We start from the raw sequence: 25,770 nt of genomic DNA on the forward strand, positions 1-25,770 counted from the left end.
CACCGCCCATCGGAGGTGGAGAAGAGCCCCTTGTCCTTGGATTGGACAAAGGCTCGGAGGGGGAGGGGAAAGCTTGGCTGCCCCTCCCCTTCCGAGACCCCCCAATCCATGGACCATGCGGGCTGGTATAGTCAGGGTGCGGAGCCCCACGCGGCCGGTGCTCCGCATTCTGGCTATCCCAGTCTGCATGGGGGACAAGGGGTTAAAGAGGTCTGGGAGGGGGGACCCCACGTCGGTTTTTTTTTTAATATTTCCCACACTCAGAACGAAGTAAGTAAAACTCTTCCCACTTGGGGGAATCTATGAAAATAAAACACTATTGTTACCTGTGCAAAAAAAACGGACATTTTCCGCATTTAAAAGACATTTTTGCCCTTGAAACTTAAAAATCGATTTTCTCAAAAACTATAAGGTCTTTTTGAAAAAAAAATTTTTCCTCTTATTCCCACTGATCCCCTTAATATACCCTGTGAATTTGGTGTTTCTAAATTTTAAGCAGGCTTTTCTATTAACCGTTAAAGTCGGCGGGTTTTTAAATGTATCTATTTTTCCTTTGAAACTTTAACATCGATTTTCTCAAAAACTATAAGGTCTTTTTGAAAAAAAAATTTTCCTCTTATTCCTTCTGATCTCCTTAATATATTCTCCAAATTTGAGGCTCTTAGCACTTAAGGGGGCTTTGCTATTAACCCTTAAAGTCGGCGGCTACCTAACATTGATCCATGCGTCAACTTTTCCGCTTGGCAGCATGACCTTACGCATTAATTGCAAGTAGGAATTTACGCATAAGCCTATAACGTAACAGCCTGAATTACGGTATTCTTACGCGTAATTGCGTAAGGGCAATGCGTAATTACAGATAAGTACCGAAATTGAATGTCTAAGCCGTAAGCGTAATTTCGTATTGCGTAATAGCGTAAAATTACGCGTAATGATCCGTAAGCGTAGCTTTTTCCATTACGACCAGCACTGGCTTAGGTAGTAATTTGGGTGCTGTCAAGACACGATGGGCAAATTACAATAAAAACAGCAATAGCTGGCAGCTGAATTACATCTTACCCCACAGTCCATGGGGACCTGGAGGGGGAATAGTAGTTATCACCGCCGGGACTTTTGCATGAGCAGGGTGAGCTGTTTTTTGGCTTTACCCTGTGCCAGAGCCGGAACAAGGTCCTCCAGGATCCAAGACTGAGACACCAAAGTGCGCCCCTTCAGCTCTCCCACCCCAGCTGTCACACACTGATTACTATTGGACTAAGAGGCTTCCCAGAGCCCCAATCTCCAACCTGTGCTGGGAAGGGGGGGGGGGGTAATCCTTTAGGGGTCAGGCAAAGGTGTGCCTCTAGGCCAAAAGCCTGTGCTGGGGGGGGGAGCATGCCGCCTATAGCTTGTGCTTTGTGGGGAAGGGAGACCTACCTATATATAGTCTGTGCTTTAGGGGTCGGGCAGAGATGTGCCCACAGCTTGTGCTTTTCACAGCACATAACGCTCAGATATCATCTGCTGACATTGGCATGTAAGCTTTGCAATCTTTGCAAAGTTTGCTAAAAGATTTTGCAACATATAGAGGATTGTGGGTTTCTTTGTGGAAGGTCAACTCCACTTATCCCTTACTCCACTTTTCTTGGAGAACCAAATTTGAAGTTATTTTTACTGCCTTAACTTTAGCAATAAGCTTTAGTTGCATCAGTGAATTAACCATTTTCTCTTTTCTTTTTCTTTTCTTTCAGGGAGACTCTGGCGGACCCCTTGTTTGTAACAAAAATGGATTGTGGTACCAGGTTGGCATTGTGAGTTGGGGAGATGACTGTGCCCTCCCAAACAGGCCAGGGGTGTACACACGTGTTTCTGCGTATGAAGCCTTCATCCGCTATAACTCTTCAGGCTCTTCTCAAAGTATGAGCGTCTCACTGCTGCTCCTGGTGGTCTCTCTAGTCCTGTGCAGCTGATTCTGGCCAGACGCTGGTCCATATACATGCATGATGGTTTACAAGTGTATTTTGCTGCTAATGTCCCAGTAGTTTGAGGTAATTAATTAAAGAGTAATAACTCAAATAACTGAAGCCAACCTTGAATTAAGAACACATCAAGTTCTACGACCATGTCAGTCTTCACTATCTTAAAGAAGCTGGATTTAGAACTAAAAAGGAAGAAATCCAAACTCTATTTTTGCCTCTGAATGAGAGTTGCTTCAAAAATCAATGACTTGGGACCAAAGGTTGGCATAACCTTTTCAAATGAGTACCTACAATGACCTTACCTATGGAGATTCAGAATGCAAAGCAGGTTTCCAACCCTGTGAACACATGTTTGTACATGGATTGAGGTGGGACTCCAGCCTATTCTCAGTTTTGGATAGAAAAGAGTATATATGGGAGAGCTTCTGCCCATTTTTTGGAGGCAACATTGTTGATGATAGAGGAGAATGATGAAAAAAACCTGATGGGGTTTCATACACTCTACAATAGGACCCCCACAGTGTCACCTACTGCTTGTGTATCAGATTCTCTAACTTCATGCGATCAGTAAATTTGGGACATCTGGTCCATGGGTTGTAAATGGAAAGGTATGGTATGTTAGCCGGGGCTGGTTCTAGCTACAATGGGGGCCCCAAGAAAAACATAACCTGGGGCCCCCCGACACTCACCCCCCTCCCTGTATTATAATAGTCAGGCACCTAACAACTCCGTCCCCCCAGAGCATTACGGAGGCAGAGAAGACAGGCAGACACTTCCCTTCTCAGAGTTCCAGGTGCTGGAAGTCCCATCTGTCTTCTCTGTAGTGTTGCTGCTCTGCACTAATACCTCCCAACTTTTTGATATAAGAAAGAGGGACACTTAAGCCACACCCCTGCCACACCTCTAACCACACTCCTCATCATGCATACAATAAAGACTTCCTAGGAAAAAATTGTCGTTTTTATAATTTAAACCACACTGGTCCTTTCTATCCTTGTTCATTTTTACTTTTTCTTAACATTTGTATATAAGAAATATATCAATTTAAAGATGGGAATAAAGTTTAGAATCAATTAAACACATTTTTTGCATCCATCTGAAAATGGCGCCTGTGAATAATGGCGCACGGTGTTGCCGCTAATCCGTTTGCCGCTTATCGCTATTTAACGTTAAAGCCTTATTGTTATTTAACGTTAAAGCCTTATTGTTGTTTACCGTTAACACACAGAACCCTCTCTGTACCTATCCCTAACCCCTAAACCCCCCTGGTGGTGCCTAACCCTAAGACCCCCCCTGGTGGTGCCTAACCCTTAGACCCCCCCCTGGTGGTGCCTAACCCTAAGACCCCCCTGGTGTTGCCTAACCCTAAGACCCCCCCTGGTGTTGCCTAACCCTAAGACCCCCCCTGGTGTTGCCTAACCCTAAGACCCCCCCTGGTGGTGCCTAACCCTAAGACCCCCCCTGGTGGTGCCTAACCCTAAGACCCCCCCTGGTGGTGCCTAACCCTAAGACCCCCCCTGGTGGTGCCTAACCCTAAGACCCCCCTGGTGGTGCCTAACCCTAAGATCCCCGATTGGTGCCTAACCCTAAGATCCCCCTGATTGGTGCCCAACCCTAAGACCCCCCCTGATTGGTACCTAACCCTAAGACCCCCCCTGGTGGTGCCTAACCTAAAGACCCCCCCCCCCCCAGTGGTGCCTAACCCTAACCTTGACAGTGTTACATTAAATCCATTCCCCGTTTTGCAGTTAAATAACGTCTGCAGTTTGGCTTACGTAGGGCGCTATTGATAAATAACGTTAGTGTGTGCCACTATTGATAAATAACGTTAGTGTGTGCCACTATTGATAAATAACGTTAGTGTGTGCCGTTTTTCTTCTTTTTTCCCTGTGCGCCATTATTATGCAGTACTAACGATAAATAGCGATAAGCGTATCTTTTTAATGCGGCGCCATTTTTATGCATAGGCGCTGTGCGCCATTATTCACTGATCCCACATTTTTTAGTAGACAAGTACATATATTTACACAAATCTGTACATCAGTTGGGAGCTATGCTGCACTTCCTGCTCCTCACAGGCACTAGGGGCACAGTTAAAAATGGCGCCGGCCGAATAATGGCGACATTTTTTGAACAATATTTTTTGTAAAACGATATTTATCGTATTTATAGTTGCAATGGTCATCTTCGTTTGCCATTGTAAATTTTTTTTTTATTTAATAGCCTTGTTATTCCTAATAGCCCTAGCTAAACCGCCGCATTCCCGACGCACTAATCTAACTAATTGCCCCCAAACTCCCCGAGGGCAATCCGAGCTACGTTTCCCAGTGAGGCAGGGCTATGAGCAGCAGCTCTGCCTCACGCGTGTCTGTCAGCGGCGGATCTCTGCCTCTCCCCGCCCCTCTCAGTCTTCCTTCACTGAGAGGGGCGGGGAGAGGTGGAGATCCGCCGCTGACAGACACGCGTGAGGCAGGGCTGCTGCTCATAGCCCTGCCTCACTGGGAAACAAAGCCCGGATTGCCCCCGGGGAGTTTGGGGGCAATTAGTTAGATTAGTGCGTCGGGAATGCGGCGGTTTAGTTAGGGCTATTAGGAATAACAATGTTATTAAATAGAAAAAAACTTTTACAATGGCAAACGAAGATTACATCCTGTGCCATTATTTCACCATAAAAACGATAAATATCGTTTTATAATAAAAGTCTACGAGGCTCCGTTTTTGTACCCCTGGCGCTAGGCACCGTTTTTCACTGATCCGGGCACTAGAGCCCAAATGGGGAAGTGCAGAGAACCAACACTAAAGAGAAGACCGGTAAATCTGCAACACCTGGAACTCAGAGGAGGTGAGTGTGGGCCTGTCACCTCTGCCTCCATAATGCTGCGGGGGAAAGGGGGTAGAATGATGGAGATAATTTACTGAGGTGGTGGCAGATACTTGGGGGACCATGTGGATGCTGGGGCCTTTTGCCCTCATGGTAGCGCTGGCCCTGTACAGTGAACCTAAAGCAAAGAAATGTGATACTTGCCAGAAAAAAAAGGAAGCCCCTGAATCCTCAGGCTTCTCCTGTCTTCCTCCAGACCACCACAGCTTTCCAGGGCCTTCCAGAAGTTTGCTTCCACCCTCCTTCATGCACAAGTGCAGCATACCTCTCAACTTTTTGAGATGAGAAAAAGGGACACTTAAGCCACGCCCCTGCCACACCCCTGGCCAAGCCCTCACCATGCCTCTAGTTACGCATACCATAAAGATTTCATAAGAAACATATGTTGTTTTATAATTCAAACCACACCGGTCCTTTCTATCCTGGTTCATTTTCCTTCATAGTAACAGTTTAAAATGAGTAATATATCAATTTAAAGGTTGGGAATAATGTTTAGAGTCAAACACATTTTTTTAGTAGAGAAATATATATATTTACATAGAAAGAGGGACAAATGGGTGTGAAAGAGGGGCAGGGCTCCCAAAAAGGGACTGTCCCTCCGAAATAGGGACAGTTGGGAGCTATGGTGCAGCCATACCTGCACAGTAGCACTAGGCTGCTCAGGTTTACTGTGCAGGTATGACCATACTTGTGCAATTGCATTACGGCCATGCTCGTGCATAAAGAAGAGCTTGGAGACTATGCAGGCCAGGAGGACATGGGGAGTCTCTGCAGGATCCAGTGGCATCCCTCTTAGCTAAGCAAGTCCATTTTTTGCATTAGGTTTGTCTCGGGTACACTTTAACTGTTGGGTAGAGGGGCCTCCATGCCAGATACAAGCATAACAAGTTCCTGTGAGGACTATTAATCATTCAAATTGAGTTTCCAAAGTTTTTTATTATCTTTTCTGAAGGCAACTGATGATGATGATGATGATGATGATGATGATATAGTACCACCGTGGCCCAGTGGGGATGGGGCGCATAGCACTTGCTACAGCAACATGCATTGTGAGTGTGAGTTGCGGCACTCTGACCACGCTGATTTTCGTACCCATTTTCAGAAAGGACTCTTGTGCTCTTAAAACATTGGCGATCTTTATCTGAATGATGGCCAATTTTATCACCGTCATGTAGTACGAAAGCCCACCAGAACCTACACAAAATTCATGGATTTTCAAAACCTGTTATCCCTCATACTATATGGAAGAAGTAAAATTGGCCAATCAAAATTGGATGTGTGTATGCACCATTTCTAACGCTATCCAAAAAATTATGTGGCTGAAGTTCTATTTTCGCAAATCTATGGGATGAAGTTTTATTTCTACGGATTTATGGGATCACTGGACTTGAAGTGCAATGTGCAAGAATTTTTTTTTGTTTTTGTTTTTTTTATACACCTGCTGTTCTTAATTTATGAAATAAATATTGTATGTCTTGTTTTAGGTTTTTATGTGATTAAGCTGTGTATGGAATCTTGTGCAATCCATAATCTACAGCCTAGAATTAATTTATATGGATTGTTATCTTTTACATGGAGTCTTAAATTTGCCAGGTTTTGTGTCTGCTCAATAAACTTCCTCTTTTTTTCGAAGTTTTAATTGTTTTGTTCTGCATTGTTGTCTTTTTTTGATTTGAATGTATTTTATGCGTAGAGATGGCCAATGAGCGGTTAATAATTCCAGCTTCCATGAAAATTGTATGCAGATTGGAACTGGGCCAATAGAATGCACTCCCTGACATTTTTGGGGGGGCAACACCAGAGGTCTGGTTCACTGGAACTGCAATCACTATGTTGAAAATGAGTCATTCATGCTAAACCATACATGTCAAACTCTGGCCTGCAGCGCCATCAAATTTGGCCCGCAAGTTGTTTCCCCACTTATGCATTATGTTTGGCCCGCAAGTCCCTGAGCACTAAGCCTACATAGCTTAGTGCTGGAACTAGGAAGATAGTGGGAGGAGCACAAGAGAGGAGTTACAAGCCAATAGAAAGTGCTGAGGGAGGGGCGGACTGGACATAAGATGCTAGCAAAAAGCCTTCAGGCTGAAAAAGTGTTGTCGACTCGTGACCCGTAAGAGCCAAGGGAAGACAGTCTTTCCCTTTAACTCCAATAATGTAATAAACATAAATGCCAACATGTTTCGTCTATGTAATTAGACTTCATCAGGGAAAACAAATGAAGTGCAGTGCTGAACATGTGCTTATTATATTATACAGGCAAAACCTGTTCCTATCCCCGTCCTAGTCCCTCCTCTGCTCTGCCCCAGTCATTCGCTTCCTTCAAGAGGAGGAAATGGAAGTGAGAGGAGAGAACATCACAGCAAGCCTGCCTGAAGATTTGACTTGAACGCTAGAAAAAATATGACTTTTTTAACAAAGAACGGAATGGAGGCACAGAGCTATGTAAACCCATCATGAAAATCTATCTTTGTTTTGTGTCTGGTATCCTTTAAAGGGCCCCTGGCCAGAGCATAAAAATGTAAATCAGAACTTACATAGGGCCTCCTTCAGCCCCAGAGCCCACGAGATCCCTCGCCATCCTCTGGGTCTCCTACATGCTCCCACTGGTGGCTCCATTAGGTGTGTGACTTTGCCCAAAGTCGTGCGCAACTGTGCATGCCTGCCGTGAGTGTTTTGCGCAAGCGTGATTGTCTTTTGAGAACTTCGCTTGTGCAGAATGCTCATGTGACAGGGGGAATGATCGAGCAAGGTGCGCAGATGGGTAGCGCAAGTTCCGTGTGAAGTGGTGCACCTAGCTGAGCCGGCAGTGGGAGCACTGAGAGGACCCAGAGGATGCAGAAGGGACCTTGCAGACTGGAGGAAGCCCCAGGTACGGTCAGATTTCCATATTTATGCTCTGCTCAGGGTCCCTTTAATGTGACCTGTAGTGTGCCCAATGGGGACATATTTTATAGTATAAAATCTGTGCAGGGGTTGTACAGTAAGTTAGTGAGTGTAAGATTTTACTTTAAGTGTATGTAAACCTGACCTACACTGTATGCTCAGCAGACCTCAGCCCAACGCAGTCATGTGGCCAATAATGGTGTTATTAATCAATATCCCATTATTATTACATCTGCTGTATTGATTGCTCAGCAGGTGACACTCTCTACTACCTGCTCGAAAGTATTCACAAGGTGACTTTTGCCCCTCTGACATTAGCAGAGCTGCCCATATTTATGTTACACAAAAACATTTATAAACTGTCACGCTTGAAGCACCGCTCACCAGACGAGTCTACCCTGCTTCAAACTTCTCGTAAATCGTCTTTTGTTACTGAGGGAATTCATACCAGTCTGAGAAATAATCTTCCGCTAGTAACGGCACCATGCCACTCAGATAAAGTATGGACTTACTTGTGGAAGACGACCTTTGAGTACAGACGTAGGGACATCTGAGGCATCATGAATCTCCTCCCAACTTTGCTGGTGTTGACAGGTAAGTGGCTACTATCTCAATCCTTCCCTGCCTCACTACACTCATGATAAACCTTAAAGGCAGTCTGAAGTGAAAATAAATAATTAAAAAAACACAGATACCCCCCCTAAGCAGAGGGAAGGCACTGGGCCTTATAGAGCCTTCTCAGTCTCCTCACAGTCCCCGCATTACCCCACAGGCTCCCTCATTAGCATTCTACAACCTATGGGTTGTAGACTGCTCTCTTCCGCGTTGGGTGGGCTTTGGGGTTTTTTGGAAGCACAGGCCGCTCCGAATTGTGCATGCTAGAGCACCCTCTCTCGCACGTGAGCAGTATGGAGCCGCCTGTCTTCAGGAGGACTCGGCTCCCGAAGACTTCTGAAGCCTCCTGTGGTGGAAGATTTGAATTGGGGATCCAGCGCTGATACATGGGGAGTGTGAAGAAAACGGGAAGGCTCTTTAGGACCCAGAGCCTTTCCTCTCCTTAGATGAGCATCTTTTTTTATTTTGACTTCAGACTTGCTTTAACCACTCTGCGATCACTTAACGCAGATTGGTGTCCGCAGGGTGGATCTGTTGTTCCTTAACGATGCCATATGGTGTCATCTCGCAAGGAATGAGATTAGACGGGAGCTCGCACCCATAGCTGTAAAAAAAAAAATGTAGCTCTTAGTATGTTTGTTTTTTTATTTAAAAAAAAATAATAATAATAATAATAGCAGCAGCAATCAAATACCACCAAAAGGATACTCTATTAGGGCTTGTTCACACTTGGAGCGATTTCGTTTTTGTTTTTTTTAAGCGCGGGCGATTTTAATAAATTGCCATGAAGTGCTTCTGCAATGTTTCTGTATGTGAATGTTCTCACATGAGCGATGAGCTTTCTATCCAATTGCAAAATGCGAGTCCTGCATCATTTCTGAGCATTTGTGATTCAATAGAACGTCAGGAAGTTAAAAAAACATTGCTATACATCGCTTAGAAAAATGCTTTAAGCACAAATCGCTCTGAAAGCGCTTTAAAAATCGCTCCATAAATCGCTCAGCTCTTGTGATAGTGCTTATGATTTATAATGTGAACAAGGCCTAAGTGAGAAGAAAAGGAGGTAAGATTAATTTGGGTGCTAAGTTGTATGACCGAGCAATGAACCATTCAAATTGTGAAGTGCTGAACTGTAAAAAAATGACCTTCTCACTAGGGGAGTATAAACCTCTGGGGCTCAAGTAAGAGGTATATGGAGGCTGCCATAATTATTTCCTACTAAATAATAACAGTTACCAGGCAATCCTGCTGATCTATTTGGCAGCAGTAGTGTCTGAATAACACCAGAAACAAGACAATAATGTCAGAAACACCTGATCTGCTGCATGCTTGTTCCGGGTCTATGGCTAAAACTATTAGAGACAGAGGATCTGCAGGACAGTCAGGCAACTAATATTGCTAAAAAGGAAGTAAGTATGGCAGCCTCCGTATACCTCTCACTACTTTTGTATCAAAAAGAAGCAAAGCATTCCAGGAGCAACCCATCCAACTGTAAAACTTGAACTTTTAATATACTTCTTTGTAAAAAAAAAACCACACTGGTAATCAACGACTAAAAATTCAAAAAGATACAAAAATAGTGATACTTAGCAGGTCACTGCAGGTGTAGAGGTGCCTCTACACCTGCAGTGACCTGCTAAGTATCACTATTTTTGTATCTTTTTGAATTTTTAGTCGTTGATTACCAGTGTGGTTTTTTTTACAAAGAAGTATATTAAAAGTTCAAGTTTTACAGTTGGATGGGTTGCTCCTGGAATGCTTTGCTTCTTTTTGATACAATTGAATGGAATTTCTAACTTATTCTGGATGTTGCACCATCTTTGTTGTACATGGTTCACGGCTTTTTTCACTGAGTGCACTCGCCACAACACATCTTCTTTGCAATAAATACTTCTTACTACTGTTGTCCTTTAAAGACTAGTACATACATTCATTTTGACTGGCCACTGATTGGCCAATGTTACTGCTTCCATGTAGTATGTACCTTATAGTGTTGGGCGAACAGTGTTCGCCACTGTTCGGGTTCTGCAGAACATCACCCTGTTCGGGTGATGTTCGAGTTCGGCCGAACACCTGATGGTGTTCGGCCAAACTGTTCGGCCATATGGCCGAACGTTACCCGAACGTTCGGCTAGCGCTGTGATTGGCCGAATGGGTCACGTGGTTCGGACCCGAACGCGCTCTGATTGGCCGAACGGGTCACGTGGCTCGGGTAAATAAATACCCGATCCACGTCATTTCTCCGCCATTTGTCTGTGGGTTTAGCTTTGGGTAGGCAGGCAGGGTAGTTCTCTCTCCAGCCAGGCTAGCCAGGGTCCCCCCAGTCATTGTGTCGCTGCTGGGAACAGTAGTACACCGCTCACCACACTATATAGCATTGTGTTTACTGCCACTCTGTGTCTCTGCTGGGAACAGTAGTACACCGCTCACCCACCACTGTATAGCATTGTGCTCTGTATCGCTGCTGGGAACAGTAGTACACCACTCACCCACCACTGTATACCATTGTGCTCTGTGTCGCTGCTGGGAACAGTAGTACACCGCTCAGCCACCACTGTATAGCATTGTGTTTACTGCCACTCTGTGTCTCTGCTGGGAACAGTAGTACACCGCTCACCCACCACTGTATAGCATTGTGCTCTGTGCCGCTGCTGGGAACAGTAGTACACCGCTCACCCACCCACCACTGTATAGCATTGTGCTCTGTGTCGCTGCTGGGAACAGTAGTACACCACTCAGCCACCACTGTATAGCATTGTGTTTACTGCCACTCTGTGTCTCTGCTGGGAACAGTAGTACACCGCTCACCCACCACTGTATAGCATTGTGCTCTGTGTCGCTGCTGGGAACAGTAGTACACCGCTCACCCACCCACCACTGTATAGCATTGTGCTCTGTGTCGCTGCTGGGAACAGTAGTACACCGCTCAGCCACCACTGTATAGCATTGTGTTTACTGCCACTCTGTGTCTCTGCTGGGAACAGTAGTACACCGCTCACCCACCACTGTATAGCATTGTGCTCTGTGTCGCTGCTGGGAACAGTAGTACACCGCTCACCCACACTATATATCCGCACGCTTCTTGTCCTCATGCAAGGCCTGGGTTGTTGTGTCTGAAAGCGTGGCCTTCTCCTCCTGCGCCTCCTCCTGTTCCATCACGTGTGCTGCTGCTGGGTTAGCGTTGCCGGTCCCTGTTTATGGAACCTCTTATCTGTATTACATTTATGACTGCATGGCGGCAAAATGCATGCTATCCGCACGCTTCTTGTCCTCATGCAAGGCCTGGGTTGTTGTGTCTGAAAGCGTGGCCTTCTCCTCCTGCGCCTCCTCCTGTTCCATCACGTGTGCTGCTGCTGGGTTAGCGTTGCCGGTCCCTGTTTATGGAACCTCTTATCTTTATTACATTTATGACTGCATGGCGGCAAAATGCATGCTACCTGTGCAAAGAAAACAGACATTTCCCGCATTTAAAAGACAGTTTTTCCTTTGAAACTTTAAAATCGATTTTCTCAAAAACTATAAGCTCTTTTTGCTAATTTTTTTTTTCCTCTTGTACCCACTCCCAAGGTGCACATACCCTGTAAATTTGCGGTATGTAGCATGTAAGGAGGCTTTACAAAGCACGAAAGTTCGGGTCCCCATTGACTTCCATTATGTTCGGAGTTCGGCGCGAACACCCGAACATCGCGGCCATGTTCATCGAACGTTCGCGAACCCGAACATCCAGGTGTTCGCCCAACACTAGTACCTTACTTACACATTCTGTTCATAGTATTTAAAATCTACTTGACCCTGGTAAGATTGGTCAATCATAGGTCAATCAGAATCGAATGTGTTTACACCCTAATGATGTGTACACACACCGTATCTTTACAAACGACGGGCCCGTCAGACCCTCCCACGGGGTGGTCGTTCTGCCGACAGTTGCACGTGAATAAAGGCTGTCGGCAGACTTATAAGACTGTTAGGGGGAGGGTAGGGGCCTCTAGACACCAGGGAACTGTATAGGGGAGGGAGGGAAACGCTAAACACCAGGGAACTGTATAGGAGCTGCAGGGGGGCCATTAGACCCCTGGGAACTTTATAAGGGAGGAAGGTGACCAGTGACATTAAGCTTGGCCCGCGACTAGCTCCCAGTGTACAATTTTGGCCCACTTTGTATTTGAGTTTGACACCCCTGTGTTAGAGGTAGAGATGGCTCGAAGCTCTGATTTTAGGTTCATGAACCTCGAACGCGAACTTCCGCAAAAGTTTGCGAACATGCGAACTTCGCAAACCGCAATAGACTTCAATGGGCAGGTGAACTTTCAAAGCTACAAACACTCATTCTGGCCACAAAAGTGATGGAAAAGATGTTTCAAGGGGTCTAACACCTGGAGGGGGGCATGGCGGAGTTGGATACGCACCAAATGTCCCAGGGAAGATTACGGATTTGAGGGGTTTTAAGGGCAGAAATCACATTGCATTGCTAAATTGGAGGCATAAAGTGCTTTAAAACATATTGCGTGTGTACATCAATCAGGTAGTGTAATTAGTGTACTGCTTCACACTGAAAGACCACACTCACTGTGTAATGCACCGCAAACAGCTGTTTGTGTAGTGATGGTCGTTCTGGACTGGTGCGCACCATGGCGAGAGTGCAGGCGATGGCCGTTTTCAAGCATATGGTTGCCGGGCTGAGGTAGCTCAATGACAGAACAACAGTGACTGAGTGTCCAGCTGACCGAATTTGGTATGTCCACAATGAAGCAATGACCTTATTATCTTGGGTCAGGTGTGCCCCTCAACACACTCATATAGCCGATCATTGCTTCATTGTGATACACAAGCCCCTTCACTGTGGCAAGGTAACGATCACAAAGGGGAATTGATACATGTATATGCCTTTTGTTTTGTTGTTGCAGCCCCAGTGCATCCAGAAACATTAGGCAGGCATGTACACGCACCAGAAAAATGATTATTCTTTTTGTTCAGGAATCCACCTGGAGTCCTGGACCCTGTTGGTGGTGGCGGAGGAGGCAGTCAAGCGGCCTGCAGGCAAAGATGCTGTGTGGGGACTGACTTAATCTTGTGGCAGGCAGCAGCAGCCGGCAAGCAGGCAGAGATGCTGTGCGGGGACTGACTGATTCGGTACGGCCGGGGAATCAGGGTTTCGATTCCGGTCCAGAGTGGGAGCCTGAGAAATGGCTACCACCACACATCCAAGGAAGGCAGCAGGCATGGCACGCAAGTCCCGACTCGGGGAGGTAGTGACGAAAAATAACAATACAGGACTCTTTCGAGGCCCTGTATAATGATTGTACACTTGAAATCCTTTAACGGGAATCTGTTATGGAGGGCAAGTCTGTCATTCATTCAACTGTGTGATCAACTCTTTTTGGTACTTTCTGCACCATGGTGACCACGGGTAATGGCAGGGGAATCGGGGTTCTATTTCGGTCCGGAGTGGGAGCATGAGAAACGGCTACCACCACTCATCCAATTATTATCATATCCCCTCATGTTTTTTAATAAATATTTCCCTCATATACACTGCCCATGGGTGGGGAGGAGGGTGAGGGTGCCCGTGGGTGTCGAGGAGGGTGAGGATGGCCGTGAGTGGGGAGGAGGGTGCCACTGTAAGAGGCAAAAAAAAATTATCAAGGCACCAACCACGCCGATGTGTGATGCAGGATGCCTGGCATCACATTTCTAGCTTCCTCCATCCCTCCGAATCAGAAGTAGGATGCGGGTACGCATGGATGGACGCAGGTAAGTTGACAGCCCGCTCCACTCTGCTGCGCACTCTGCTAGCAGGGGGGAAACAGGGGGGCAGATTCAGAGGGAGCGAGGGAGGTTGAAATGTGATGGCAGGCATCCCGCATCCCACATCGGCGCGGCTGGCACCTGGATAATTTTTTCACCCTCTCTGCCCACTGCCAGCCAGGACATTGGGGGGGTCATACCGGGATAGCGGGAGAGCCCCCCCAAATCGGGACAGTCCAGGAGGATTTGGGACAGTTGGGGGGCATGTCCGCTGGTACTTAAAGGGAACCTTAACTGAGAGGGATATGGATGTTTCCTTTTAAACTATACCAGTTGCTTGGCAGTCCTGCTGATCTCCAGGGCCGGATTTGTACTTGTTACCGCCCAAGGCCCAGTGTCATCAACCGCCCTCACCAACTATTAACATCCTCACCAACTATAGCTGCCAAACAGAAACATTTTCTACAATAAAAGCAAAATATAATGCCCCCTGGGAGACTGTGAAAGTATATTTCTAACAGGAGCACCAGAGCACCCTTTACTATAAGCTATGTTGCCTGTACAGCAGCATAGATCTCTATGTACCCCAGAGGTACATAGAGGTACAGAAAATCTGTAATGAAAAAACTTCCCCTGGGGTGTACTCACCTCGGGTGGGGGAAGCCTCCGGATCCTATTGAGGCTTCCCCCATCCTCCTGTGTCCCACGGCGGCGGCTAAAATCCTCCCGGAGCGGCAGCGATGTAAATATTTACCTCTCGGGCTCCAGCGCAGGCGCAGTATCTGCTCCTTCCCACGGAGACAGGCAAAAATAGCCGATCTCCGTCGGGCCGCTCTACTGCGCAGGCGGAAATCTCCTGCACCTGCGCAGTAGAGCAGACCTGACGGAGATCGGCTATTTCTGCCTATCTCAGTCAGAAGAGCCGCAACAGCGCCCCCGCTGGAGCCTGGAAAGGTAAATATTGCACAGGCTGTCGGATTTGTCGCCTGTGCGTTCCGGAGGCTACAGCGAGACCGCCGTGGGACACAGGAGGATGGGGGAAGCCTCAATAGGGTCCAGAGGCTTCCCCCTACTGAGGTGAGTACCCCCCAGGGGACCTTTTTTCAGTACAGGTTTTCTTTAAAGGCTTACAGGAACCACTGCAACCAGCGAGACATATAGCACATGTCAAAAATTGGCACATACACATTAAGCTCTAGTGCTCCAGTGTGAGATTTGGAAATTGTTAAAATGATTCAATGTTGTCTCCTGGGGGCATTCTGTTTTACTCAGGAGAATTCACTCTCCCAAAAGTGTGTCAGTAAATAAGATTGTGTGCGTGTAAGTGATGTGTGTTTATGTATGGTATGTGTCTGATGTGTGCATATAAATATATGCAGTATATGTGTGACGTTTGTATATATGCATTGAGTGTATTTGTGGGATGTGGTTAGAAATGTGTTGAATATGTGTGTATTATGTGTACAAATGTATGTGTGTGTTGTGAGAGGGAGCAGAGAGAGATGGGGAGAAAGAGAGGGGGGGAGAGGGGGGGGGGGGGTTGCAAAGAGAGAGGCAGAGGGGAAGAGAGAGTGGGCAGATTTAGATGGGGAGAAAGAGGGGTGCAGAGAGAGAGAGAGAGAGATGGGGTGAAAGAGAGGGGAGAGAGAGACAGGGAGGGGGCAGAGAGAGATGGGGAGGAAGAGAGAGAGTGGGCAGAGAGAGGGAAAGGGGAGAGAGTGATTGATACAGTGGCGGACATACGGCTGTGCCGGCCGTGCCGCCGCACGAGGGCCCCTGAAGTTCCGTTGCTTCCACCCACCAGGCTACCTACCCACCCGGCTAAGGGCTACCTACCTACCCACCCATCAGGCTGCTTACCTACCTATGCTACCACCCAACCACCCATGGGAGCTGCGCGCCGGATGGAGGCTGCGACAGGAGGTTTGCTGCTGCAGGTGAGTAAATGTTTTTGTTTTTTTTATTTATGTTAGGAGGTGTATTTTCTGGGCAGGTCTGCCACATGATTGCATGTATTTTCTGCGCAAATCTGCCGACATGATTGCACGTATTTTCTGGGCAAATCTGCCGACATGATTGCACGTATTTTCTGGGCATATCTGCCGACATGATTGCACGTATTTTCTGGGCATATCTGCCGACATTATTGCACGTATTTTCTGGGCATATCTGCCGACATTATTGCACGTATTTTCTGGGCATATCTGCCGACATGATTGCACGTATTTTCTGGGCATATCTGCCGACATGATTGCACATATTTTCTGGGCATATCTGCCGACATGACTGCACGTATTTTCTGGGCATATCTGCCGACATGATTGCACGTATTTTCTGGGCATATCTGCCGACTTGATTGCACGTATTTTCTGGGCATATCTGCCGACATGATTGCACGTATTTTCTGGGCATATCTGCCGACATGATTGCACGTATTTTCTGGGCATATCTGCCGACATGATTGCACGTATTTTCTGGGCATATCTGCCGACATGATTGCACGTATTTTCTGGGCATATCTGCCGACATGATTGCACGTATTTTCTGGGCATATCTGCCGACATGATTGCACGTATTTTCTGGGCATATCTGCCGACATGATAGCTCGTATTTTCTGGGCATATCTGCCGACATGATGTGTATTTTCTTGAGAAAACCTGCACAATTATGTGAATTTTCTGGGGAAAGGGTCACCAATACTTGGGCCCACTATCTTTGCGTTACACTTTTCAAGGGAACCTGAGGTGAGAATAATCTTGAGGCTGCCATATTTCTCTCCTTTTAAGCAATACCAGTTGCCTGGCTGCCGTGCTGGTCCTCTGCCTCTAATTCTTTCAACCATAGACCCTGAACAAGCATGCAGCAAGTCAGGGGTTTCTGACAATATTGCCAGAACTGAGAAGATTAGCTGCATGCTTGTTGCTGGTGTAATTCAGTTTATTACTGCAGCCAAATAGATCAGCAGGGCCACCAGGCAACTAGTATTGTTTAAAAGGAAATAAACCCTCACCCCTGGTTCGCTTTAAATTACAGTTAGCTCCGCCCTCATCCGGTCATTGCCACGCCCATTTTTTGCCGCGCCGCAGGTTCTATCCAAACCTATTTTTTGCCGTTGTAGCCACACGCGACGCGCGATCGTAGGGGCTCATAATTTCAATTTTGCACAGGGGCCCACTGCTGGCTGTGTCCGCCATTGGATTGATAAGAGATATAGGCATGGGCGTCCACACATACGGCAAAACCGGGCATCTGCCCGACCCTGGCCGCCCACTGCCCCCCCCTGGCCGCGTTCCCGTGCAGCCAGCAGGAGAGGAGCAGCGCAGAGAAGAGAGAGAGCTATGGGCACAGTGGAGAAGGGCGTACGTCTCCCCCCCCCTTCCCTTACCTTAGGGGGCTCTCTCTCCCTCGCTGTCCCCTCCGGAACGAAGTGTGCAGCGACTGGGCAGCGGGCGGAACTTACCTCGTCTCGCTCCTGCGCCGGAAGTTCTTGTGCCGCACTCTGGTCTGGACCAGACCAGAGTAGCGGCTAATCCATCCGGCGCGTGCGACGAGACGAGGTAAGTTCCGCCCGCTGCCCAGCCGCTGCACACTTCGTTCCGGAGGGGACAGCGAGGGAGGGAGGGAGAGCCCCCTGAGGTGAGTGCCTATAGCTCTCCCTCTTCTCTGTGCTGCTCCCCTCCTGCTGGGGCACACCTGGCTACTTTTTTGGGGGATATATACCCCTGCCTACATATGCTGGGCACATATACCCCTGGCTACATATACTGGGCACATATACCCCTGCCTACATATACTGGGGACATATACCTCTGGCTACATATACTGGGCACATATACCCCTGCCTACATATACTGGGCACATATACCCCTGCCTACGTATACTGGGCACATATACCCCTGCCTACATATACTGGGCACATATAGCCCTGCCTACATATGCTGGGCACATATACCCCTGGCTACATATACTGGGCACATATACCCCTGCCTACATATACTGGGGACATATACCTCTGGCTACATATACTGGGCACATATACCCCTGCCTACATATACTGGGCACATATACCCCTGCCTACATATACTGGGCACATATACCCCTGCCTACATATACTGGGCACATATACCCCTGCCTACATATACTGGGCACATATATTCCTGCCTACATATGCTGGGCACATATAGCCCTGGCTACATATGCTGGGCACATATACCCCTGCCTACATATACTGGGCACATATACCGCTGCCTACATATACTGGACACATATACCCCTGACTACATGTATTGGGCACATATACCCCTGGCTATATATACTGGGCACATATATCCCTGCCTACATATACTGGGCACATATACCCCTGACTACATATACTGGGCACATATACCCCTGACTACATATACTGGGCACATATACCCCTGGCTACCTGTTCTGGGGACATCTCTACCCCTGGCTACCAGTTCTGGGGACATCTATACCGCTGGCCACCTATTCTGGGGACACCTATAGACCTGGGGCTACCTATTTTTGGGGAACCACTGCTGTCAGATTGAGTGTATTTTGGGGAATTGCTGCCAGGTGAGAGGTGTCTACATATTAAGGGGGCAGTCTGCCTATTTATGTGAAATGCTGTCTATGTATGTGCCTCATGACTGCTGAATTTGTCTTGTTGGGGGCCTCATGGTTACTGACTTTGTCTTGTTGGGGGCCTCATGATTTGTTGGTTGCCTCATGATTGCTGAATTTGTCTTGTTGGGGGCCTCATAATTGCTGAATTTGTCTTGTTGGGGGCCTCATGATTGCTGAGTTGGTCATGTTGAGGGCCTCATGATTGCTGAATTTGTCTTGATGGGGGCCTCATGATTGCTGAATTTGTCTTGTTGAGGGTCACATGATTGCTAACTGTGAGACTATGGAAAAGCTGAATCATCATCATATGAGACCATAGCATTAAACCTACTTTTTCCGCTTTTTAAAACAGAAAATGAAAATGGGAGGTTCTAAAAAAATGAATACATTTTTCAGGAGTAGGATGGATGAAATTGTTTATCTTCACAGTTTATTTTCAACTTGGATTTTCCATAATGTTTAAACGTTTGTATTTAGTTTAAATTGCTGTTGGCACTTTGTGATAGTAAAGTGACTTTGCAGTTTGGACACTCGACCTCCAAAAGGTTCGCCACCACTGTCCTAATGTAATGTCCCACCATTGCTTAGTTCATGTAAACTTGTCTCCACCCACGACCACACCCACATTCTGGTTCATGACGTAGCCCCATTTACACCGCCCCATATTTTCAGCTGCGCGCGCCGCCCCACTTTTTCCTCCCCCCCCCCCCCCCTGGAAACTTTTCTGCGGACGCCCATGGATATAGGTACGAGAGGGGGAGGGGATCTCTCTTTCCTTCACGCTGCCTTTGATCAGGAATGTCAGCTCCAGCAGCACGGCAGCTGCAAGACATCTGACCTGGCAGAGGATAGCTGCCAGAGTCGCATTCGCATAGGCTGCGGAGTGCTAAATAGCAAAGGGGACAGAGGTCTTTAGCTCAGGCTGAAGTCACAGGAGATGTAAGTAGAATAGTGCCCACTGTACTGTGTCTTGTGGAGGAAAGGAAGCTGGGCAGCATCGCATCGGCACTATATACAGGCACAGCTTGTGATGGTCACTTACAATTAACTCTACAGGTGCTGGCTGGGTGCAGTCACTGATAGCTGGAGCCAGGGATTTGTGCAGCAGCAGCAGATAAATATGGAATTGGGTCTCGTTCTCCTTGACGCCTGTGCACTGGGGCTCCCATGCATCCATCAGCCCCAGCGCAGCGCGAGACCTCCTCATTCACTACAGTCTCCTGGCCTGCGCTGTGGGTCGTAGTCACGTTATGCACGCTGTCCCTGCTGAAACTAAAGTGGAAGCCTGGAGCCTGAACTGCCTGCTGGCTGCCACTGGTGCAGCCAGGCTCACTCGAGTCCTAGAAGCTTCACTCCATTGCTGCTGCCGCCGCGCACGCCTCCAATCTCCTCCTCTGTCCTCCAGGCTCCCTCCTCCTCGTAGCCAAGTAACCGCAGCCGCCTCCACCTGACCTGCTCTGCTCAGTGCTCACATCAGACGCAGGCACAGAGCAAAGCAGCCAGCGGGGCGGGTGACAGCGGACTGTGGTGGGCGGCTCAGCTGACAGCCTGACACATGGAGGAGGGTGACAGGTGCAGTGAACCTGTCACCCGCCCCAAAAACTGTAACAAATTGCGTCGCCCTAGTCCTTGGCTTTGGGAGCCTTCCCACAAATCCGGCCCTGATCACACACCTAAAAACAAGCATGCAGCTAATCCAGTCTGACTTCAGTCAGAGCACCTGATCTGCATGCTTGTTCAGGGGCTGTGGCTAAAAGATTAGAGACACAGGATCAGCAGGAGAGTCGGGCAACTGGTATAATTTTAAAAGGAAAACAACATATTCTTCTCAGTTTAGGTTCCCTTTAAGTGGTTAAGTAACAGTATCTGCAGGTAGAATCAGAGAGCCAGCCAAAAGCAGCCACAGATACAGCGTATAGTACACAACTACACAAATACCCCATAGCCATTCCCATGTATAGTTTAAAAGAAAAAAAATGAATTGTTATATTGAACAAAATCTTTTTCACCCTGAGTCAGTCATAACTCATAAATTATTAATTATTTCCAGATAATAGTACATTTTAATGAATATTGCTTAAAGGTTATCTGCCAGATACAAATCAAAATGTGATAGAAACCATGTAGAAATCCCATCTGCATTTGTGTTATGTCACCACCATTGTCCACATTATGCAGTAATCAGGCTATGGAGAAAAATCAATCTATGGTTCTAGCTATTTATATCTCTGACGCTGATTGGGGCGGAGTTCTGAATGCTGTCGATAAATATTCAGCTCGGCCGCACCCACAGAGAGATTCAGCATCATTCTGAGACAGAAAACGGCACATTTACGTTTTTAGTCAATTTTGCTTTTCATTATTCTTTTTCTTTAACACACAGATTAGCCTTTTATATATTTGTTATCTACTTACAGAATATTTAAAGTGGACCTGAACTCAGAACTTCATCTCTGCTCTAAAAGATACACAACAGCATAATCACCTTTAAAGAAAAACATTTTTTGTTGCAGCTGATACAAATCCTGCTATAAACATGCAGTGTGTCTACTTCCTGCTTTCATGGAAGTAGACAAAGGGTTAACATCCCGTGTTTACATATTAGCTGTGTCTGCCAAGGACTGCCAAATTTCTGTGCTGAGGTAGCTGATGGATCAAATTACACTTGTGATTACTTACAGGGGAATTAGACAGGAACTTCTCTCTAAAAACAGACAGAGTTTTCCCTGTGTCCTGTGCAACAGTTCAGGTCCACTTTAAAGAGGATCTGTAACGTTAAAACTTCCCCTGGGGGTACTCACCTCGGGTGGGGGAAGCCTCCGGATCCTATTGAGGCTTCCCCCGTCCTCCTGCGTCCCGCGGTGGTCTCGTTGCAGTGGGTATGTAAATATTTACCTTCTCGGCTCCAGCGCAGGCACAGTAGCGGCTCTCGGCTCGGAAATAGGAAGAAATAGCCGATCCCAGTCGGGTGCGCTCTACTGCGTAGGCGCAAGTCTCCTGCTCCTGCACAGTAGAGCGGACCCGCCTGAGATCGGCTAATTCCGCCTATTTCTGAGCCGAGAGCCGCAACAGCGCCCCCGCTGGAACAGGGAAAGGTAAATATTGCACAGCCTGACAACTTGTTGGCTGAGCATTCAGTGGGCTAGAGTGAGACCGCCGTGGGATGGAGGAGGACAGGGGAAGCCTCTATAGGATCCAGAGGCTTCCCCCTCCCAAGGTGAGTACCCCCCAGGAGACATTTTTTTTTCCTTACAGATTTTCTTTAACAGGCAGATGTTTTCATATTGTATTGGGGAGGGATCACTCTTGCATCTGCAAGAATCGCAGACGATTCCCCACAAGCGTTTTGTTGCATAATTGTACATTTTGGGGTGCGTTTTAACACATTCATTCATTTCAAAGAGAAAACACATGGGTTATGCAGAAAAGTAGTGCAGGTTGTATTTTTTTTTCAGTGCTATACAGAATTGCATAGTGTTTCCCTTTAAGATATTAATACTACTTAAAGGGATACTTAAAAGAATCATCAGCCAAACAAGATGAAAGCCAATTTACTTACCTGGGGCTTTCTCCAGCCCCTTGCACCCGACTGTCCCACGCAGACAGCTCCGCTCTCACCCGCCGGCCCAGGGGTCCCCGCACGGTGCAGAGAACGACCTTGAGGTCATCCTCTACTGCGCCTGCATGAGCGCTGCTGTCAATCAAGGCCACGTTATCCATGGTGTAGTGCGCAGGCGCAGAACAATTGTACCCACGCAGTATGCCGCGTACAACGTGGGCTTGATTGACAGAGGCGTTTCACGCAGGTGCAGCAAGGACAACCTCGAGGTCAACCTCATGCGGGGACCCCGGGCCGGCCTCTGCAACCGGAAATGTCTGAGTGGGACTTACCTGGGACTTCTCCCAGCCCCCTGCAGGTGCCCTGTGCCCACAAAGCCACTCACCGATGCTGCGGTCCCCCGCCGTTGGTTTGTGTAATTTTCACCGTCTCAGAGTCGCCGGGCCACTGCGCCTGCGCAGCCCTTGCCACGCATATCTTTGCACGTGTTCCCGTTCGCAATAGCATCCTGTGCGCATCCTCGCATTCCATCACAGTAAAAGAAACCTCTTCTCCGCCAGTGCAGGATACTCCCGGCAATGGGTGCACGAATGAGGACGCGTGCATCCAGGGCCGCGGAGGCGCAGTGGTGGGCGACTGGTTCCCTTTAATGGGCAACTGAAGTGAGAATAATATGAAGACTGACATATGTATTCCCTTTTAAACAATACCAGTTTCCTGGCAGCCCTGCTGATCTATTTGGCTGCAGTAGTGTCTGAATAACACCAGAAACAAGCATGCAGCTAATCTCGTCAGATCTGACAATAATGTCATAAACACCTGATTTGCTGCATGCTTGTTCAGGGAATACATATGAAAGTATTAAAGATAGCAGGGCTGCCAGGCAACTGGTATTGCTTAAAAGGAAATAATTATGGCAGCCTCCATACATCTCTCACTTCAGTTGTCCTTTAAATTTGCATGCAAGTTAGAAGCCTGGCACACACGTCCAGTTGTGATTGACAAACAATTGGCCAATTTTATCACTTTCATTTTTGTATGAGGGCTAACAGATTTTGAATACTATGATCTGATTGTGTAGGTAAGCTCTCATATTTTCACCTGATACACACTTTCAATTATGATTGTCCAATCATTGAACAGATTGTGTAGGCAAGCCCTAATACTACATGGAAGATGGTAAAATTGGCCAATAAAAATTGGATGTGTGTCATTGAGCATCTCTATGCAGAACATTACAGATACATTTTACAGAACATAGCATGCCATAACATCTAGTGACATCTTGTGGTCAAATATGAGTAAGCAGCAAAGCAGTTAAACTAAGTCCACTTTTATTATAAACATTGCGCAGAAAAAAAAAGTGGGATCAGCGCATCACCAGGCCGCCTCTGAATGGCCTTAGCTCAGAGATGCGCTGAGCCCCCCCAGAAACTGCAAACGCACCTTGAACCCAAACAGAGGCTCTGCATATACACCAAGGAAAACTATTAAGTGGGAGCAGCTGACCAGAAATAAATCAATCAAACATAGCAAAGAAATGAACAGCGCTACTTAAAAACAGATGAGTGCTTACCTGCAAAAAAGTGCACACCCCACTCATGGGATTCAAATACACAATAAGCATACACATGACCTGTCTACCACTTGGAGGATGTTAGTTTCCACTAACACTTTGCAATTTGTTAGGTACTTGTCCCTCCCACTGTTGAAGAAGTCTTTCCTCCATGGGAGGGGACCTAACACTAACTAAATTCTACCTATGCATATGCATAGCCTGGGCGCGCTACCAGTAAAATTGAGAATTGCGCAAAAAAAGTGGGATCAGCGCATCACCAGGCCGCCTCTGGGGGGGCTCAGCGCATCTCTCGTATTTTACTGGTAGCGCGCCCAGGCTATGCATATGCATAGGTAGAATTTAGTTAGTGTTAGGTCCCCTCCCACGGAGGAAAGACTTCTTCGACAGTGGGAGGGACGAGTACCTAACAAATTGCAAAGTGTTAGTGGAAACTGACATCCTCCAAGTGGTAGACAGGTCATGTGTATGCTCATTGTGTATTTGAATCCCATGAGTGGGGTGTGCACTTTTTTGCAGGTAAGCACTCATCTGTTTTTAAGTAGCGCTGTTCATTTCTTTGCTATGTTATTATAAACATTGCTATAAACATAGATCAGCACTGCACACACATTTCATCATGTTAAAAATTATATTTTCAGTTCAATTTGCAGCCAGTTATGAATTAAAAGAGCTAAACAAAAATTCTTACTGTATTTTTTTTGCCAAGCCTAACATTTTTTAATTTCACAGTACCAGCTGCCTAGAAGTTGTCATTTTCTAGCAAGAGTACCTAAGTGCTCAGGCAAGGAGCTACTTATATTTAAAGTAAGCCTGAACTCTTGCACAGGACAGAAGGAAAACATCAGGCACATGCTGGGGGCAAATGGGGCATGGGCTCTAAGTACCCAGGCACCTCTCTTTTAATTTTTAATAAAGGGTATTCTTTGGCCACGCAAAGGAAGCTCCACCCCAGGCCACAAGAATCTCTGCCTGCAGCATGCGAGAAGCTCCACTTACTCCCTGGGAAGCTTTGCCCCCAGCCGGGACACTTTTGGAGTGAAAAGGCTCTGGATAGGAATCCTAGTGTGGCGGCGGTCATTCCATCAGCTGTGTGGGAGCAAGTAAGATGGTGTCTTCCTGACAGCTGCAACTGTGACCTCTGCCTCCCCCAGCACCCACAAAGACCTCTTACTTCCCATAGCACCCACAGTGACCTCAAACTCTACCTAACACCCACAGTGACCTTTCCCTCCGCTGGCACCCACAATGACTTCTCCCTCCACCAAGCATGCACAGTGACCTCTCCTTTCCCAGCACTAGCTGTGATCCTGCCTCCCCCAGCACCCACACTGACCTCTCCCTCCCCCAGCAGCCACATCCACCACCACCAGCACCCACACTGACCTATTCCTCCCCCAGCAGCCACAGTGACCGCCCCCAGCACCCACACTGACTTCTCCCTCCCTCAGCAGCCACAGTGACCGCCCCCAGTACCCACACTGACCTCTCCTTCCCCCAGCAGCCACATCGACCACCACCAGCACCCACACTGACCTATCCCCCCCCCCCCAGCAGCCACAGTGACCGCCCCCAGCACCCACACTGACTTCTCCCTCCCTCAGCAGCCACAGTGACCGCCCCCAGTACCCACACTGACCTCTCCTTCCCCCAGCAGCCACATCGACCACCACCAGCACCCACACTGACCTATCCCCCCCCCCAGCAGCCACAGTGACCGCCCCCAGCACCCACACTGACTTCTCCCTCCCTCAGCAGCCACAGTGACCGCCCCCAGCACCCACACTGACTTCTCCCTCCCTCAGCACCCACTGGGACTTTTCTCTTCACCCAGCAGCATCCCTCCTGTCCCCAGCAACACCCACAGGGACCTACCACCCCCAGCAGTACCTCTAATGACCTCTCCCATTGCCTGCACCCA

The 25,770-nt window shown here is 47.5% G+C and overlaps 1 protein-coding gene across 1 annotated transcript in view; it reads left to right on the forward strand.

Moving 5' to 3' along the window:
- LOC137526011 (transmembrane protease serine 9-like) overlaps positions 1 to 25,770 on the forward strand; it is an 83,609-nt gene that overhangs the window by 41,469 nt on the left and 16,370 nt on the right. Inside the window, exon 6 of the mRNA XM_068247221.1 lies at positions 1,731 to 1,941. Within this exon, the coding sequence (XP_068103322.1) occupies positions 1,731 to 1,941 (211 nt within the window). The remainder of the gene's footprint in view (positions 1 to 1,730; positions 1,942 to 25,770) is intronic.

The sequence above is a fragment of the Hyperolius riggenbachi genome, chromosome 7, assembly GCF_040937935.1.
Source record: "Hyperolius riggenbachi isolate aHypRig1 chromosome 7, aHypRig1.pri, whole genome shotgun sequence".
Taxonomy (NCBI): Eukaryota; Metazoa; Chordata; class Amphibia; order Anura; family Hyperoliidae; genus Hyperolius; species Hyperolius riggenbachi.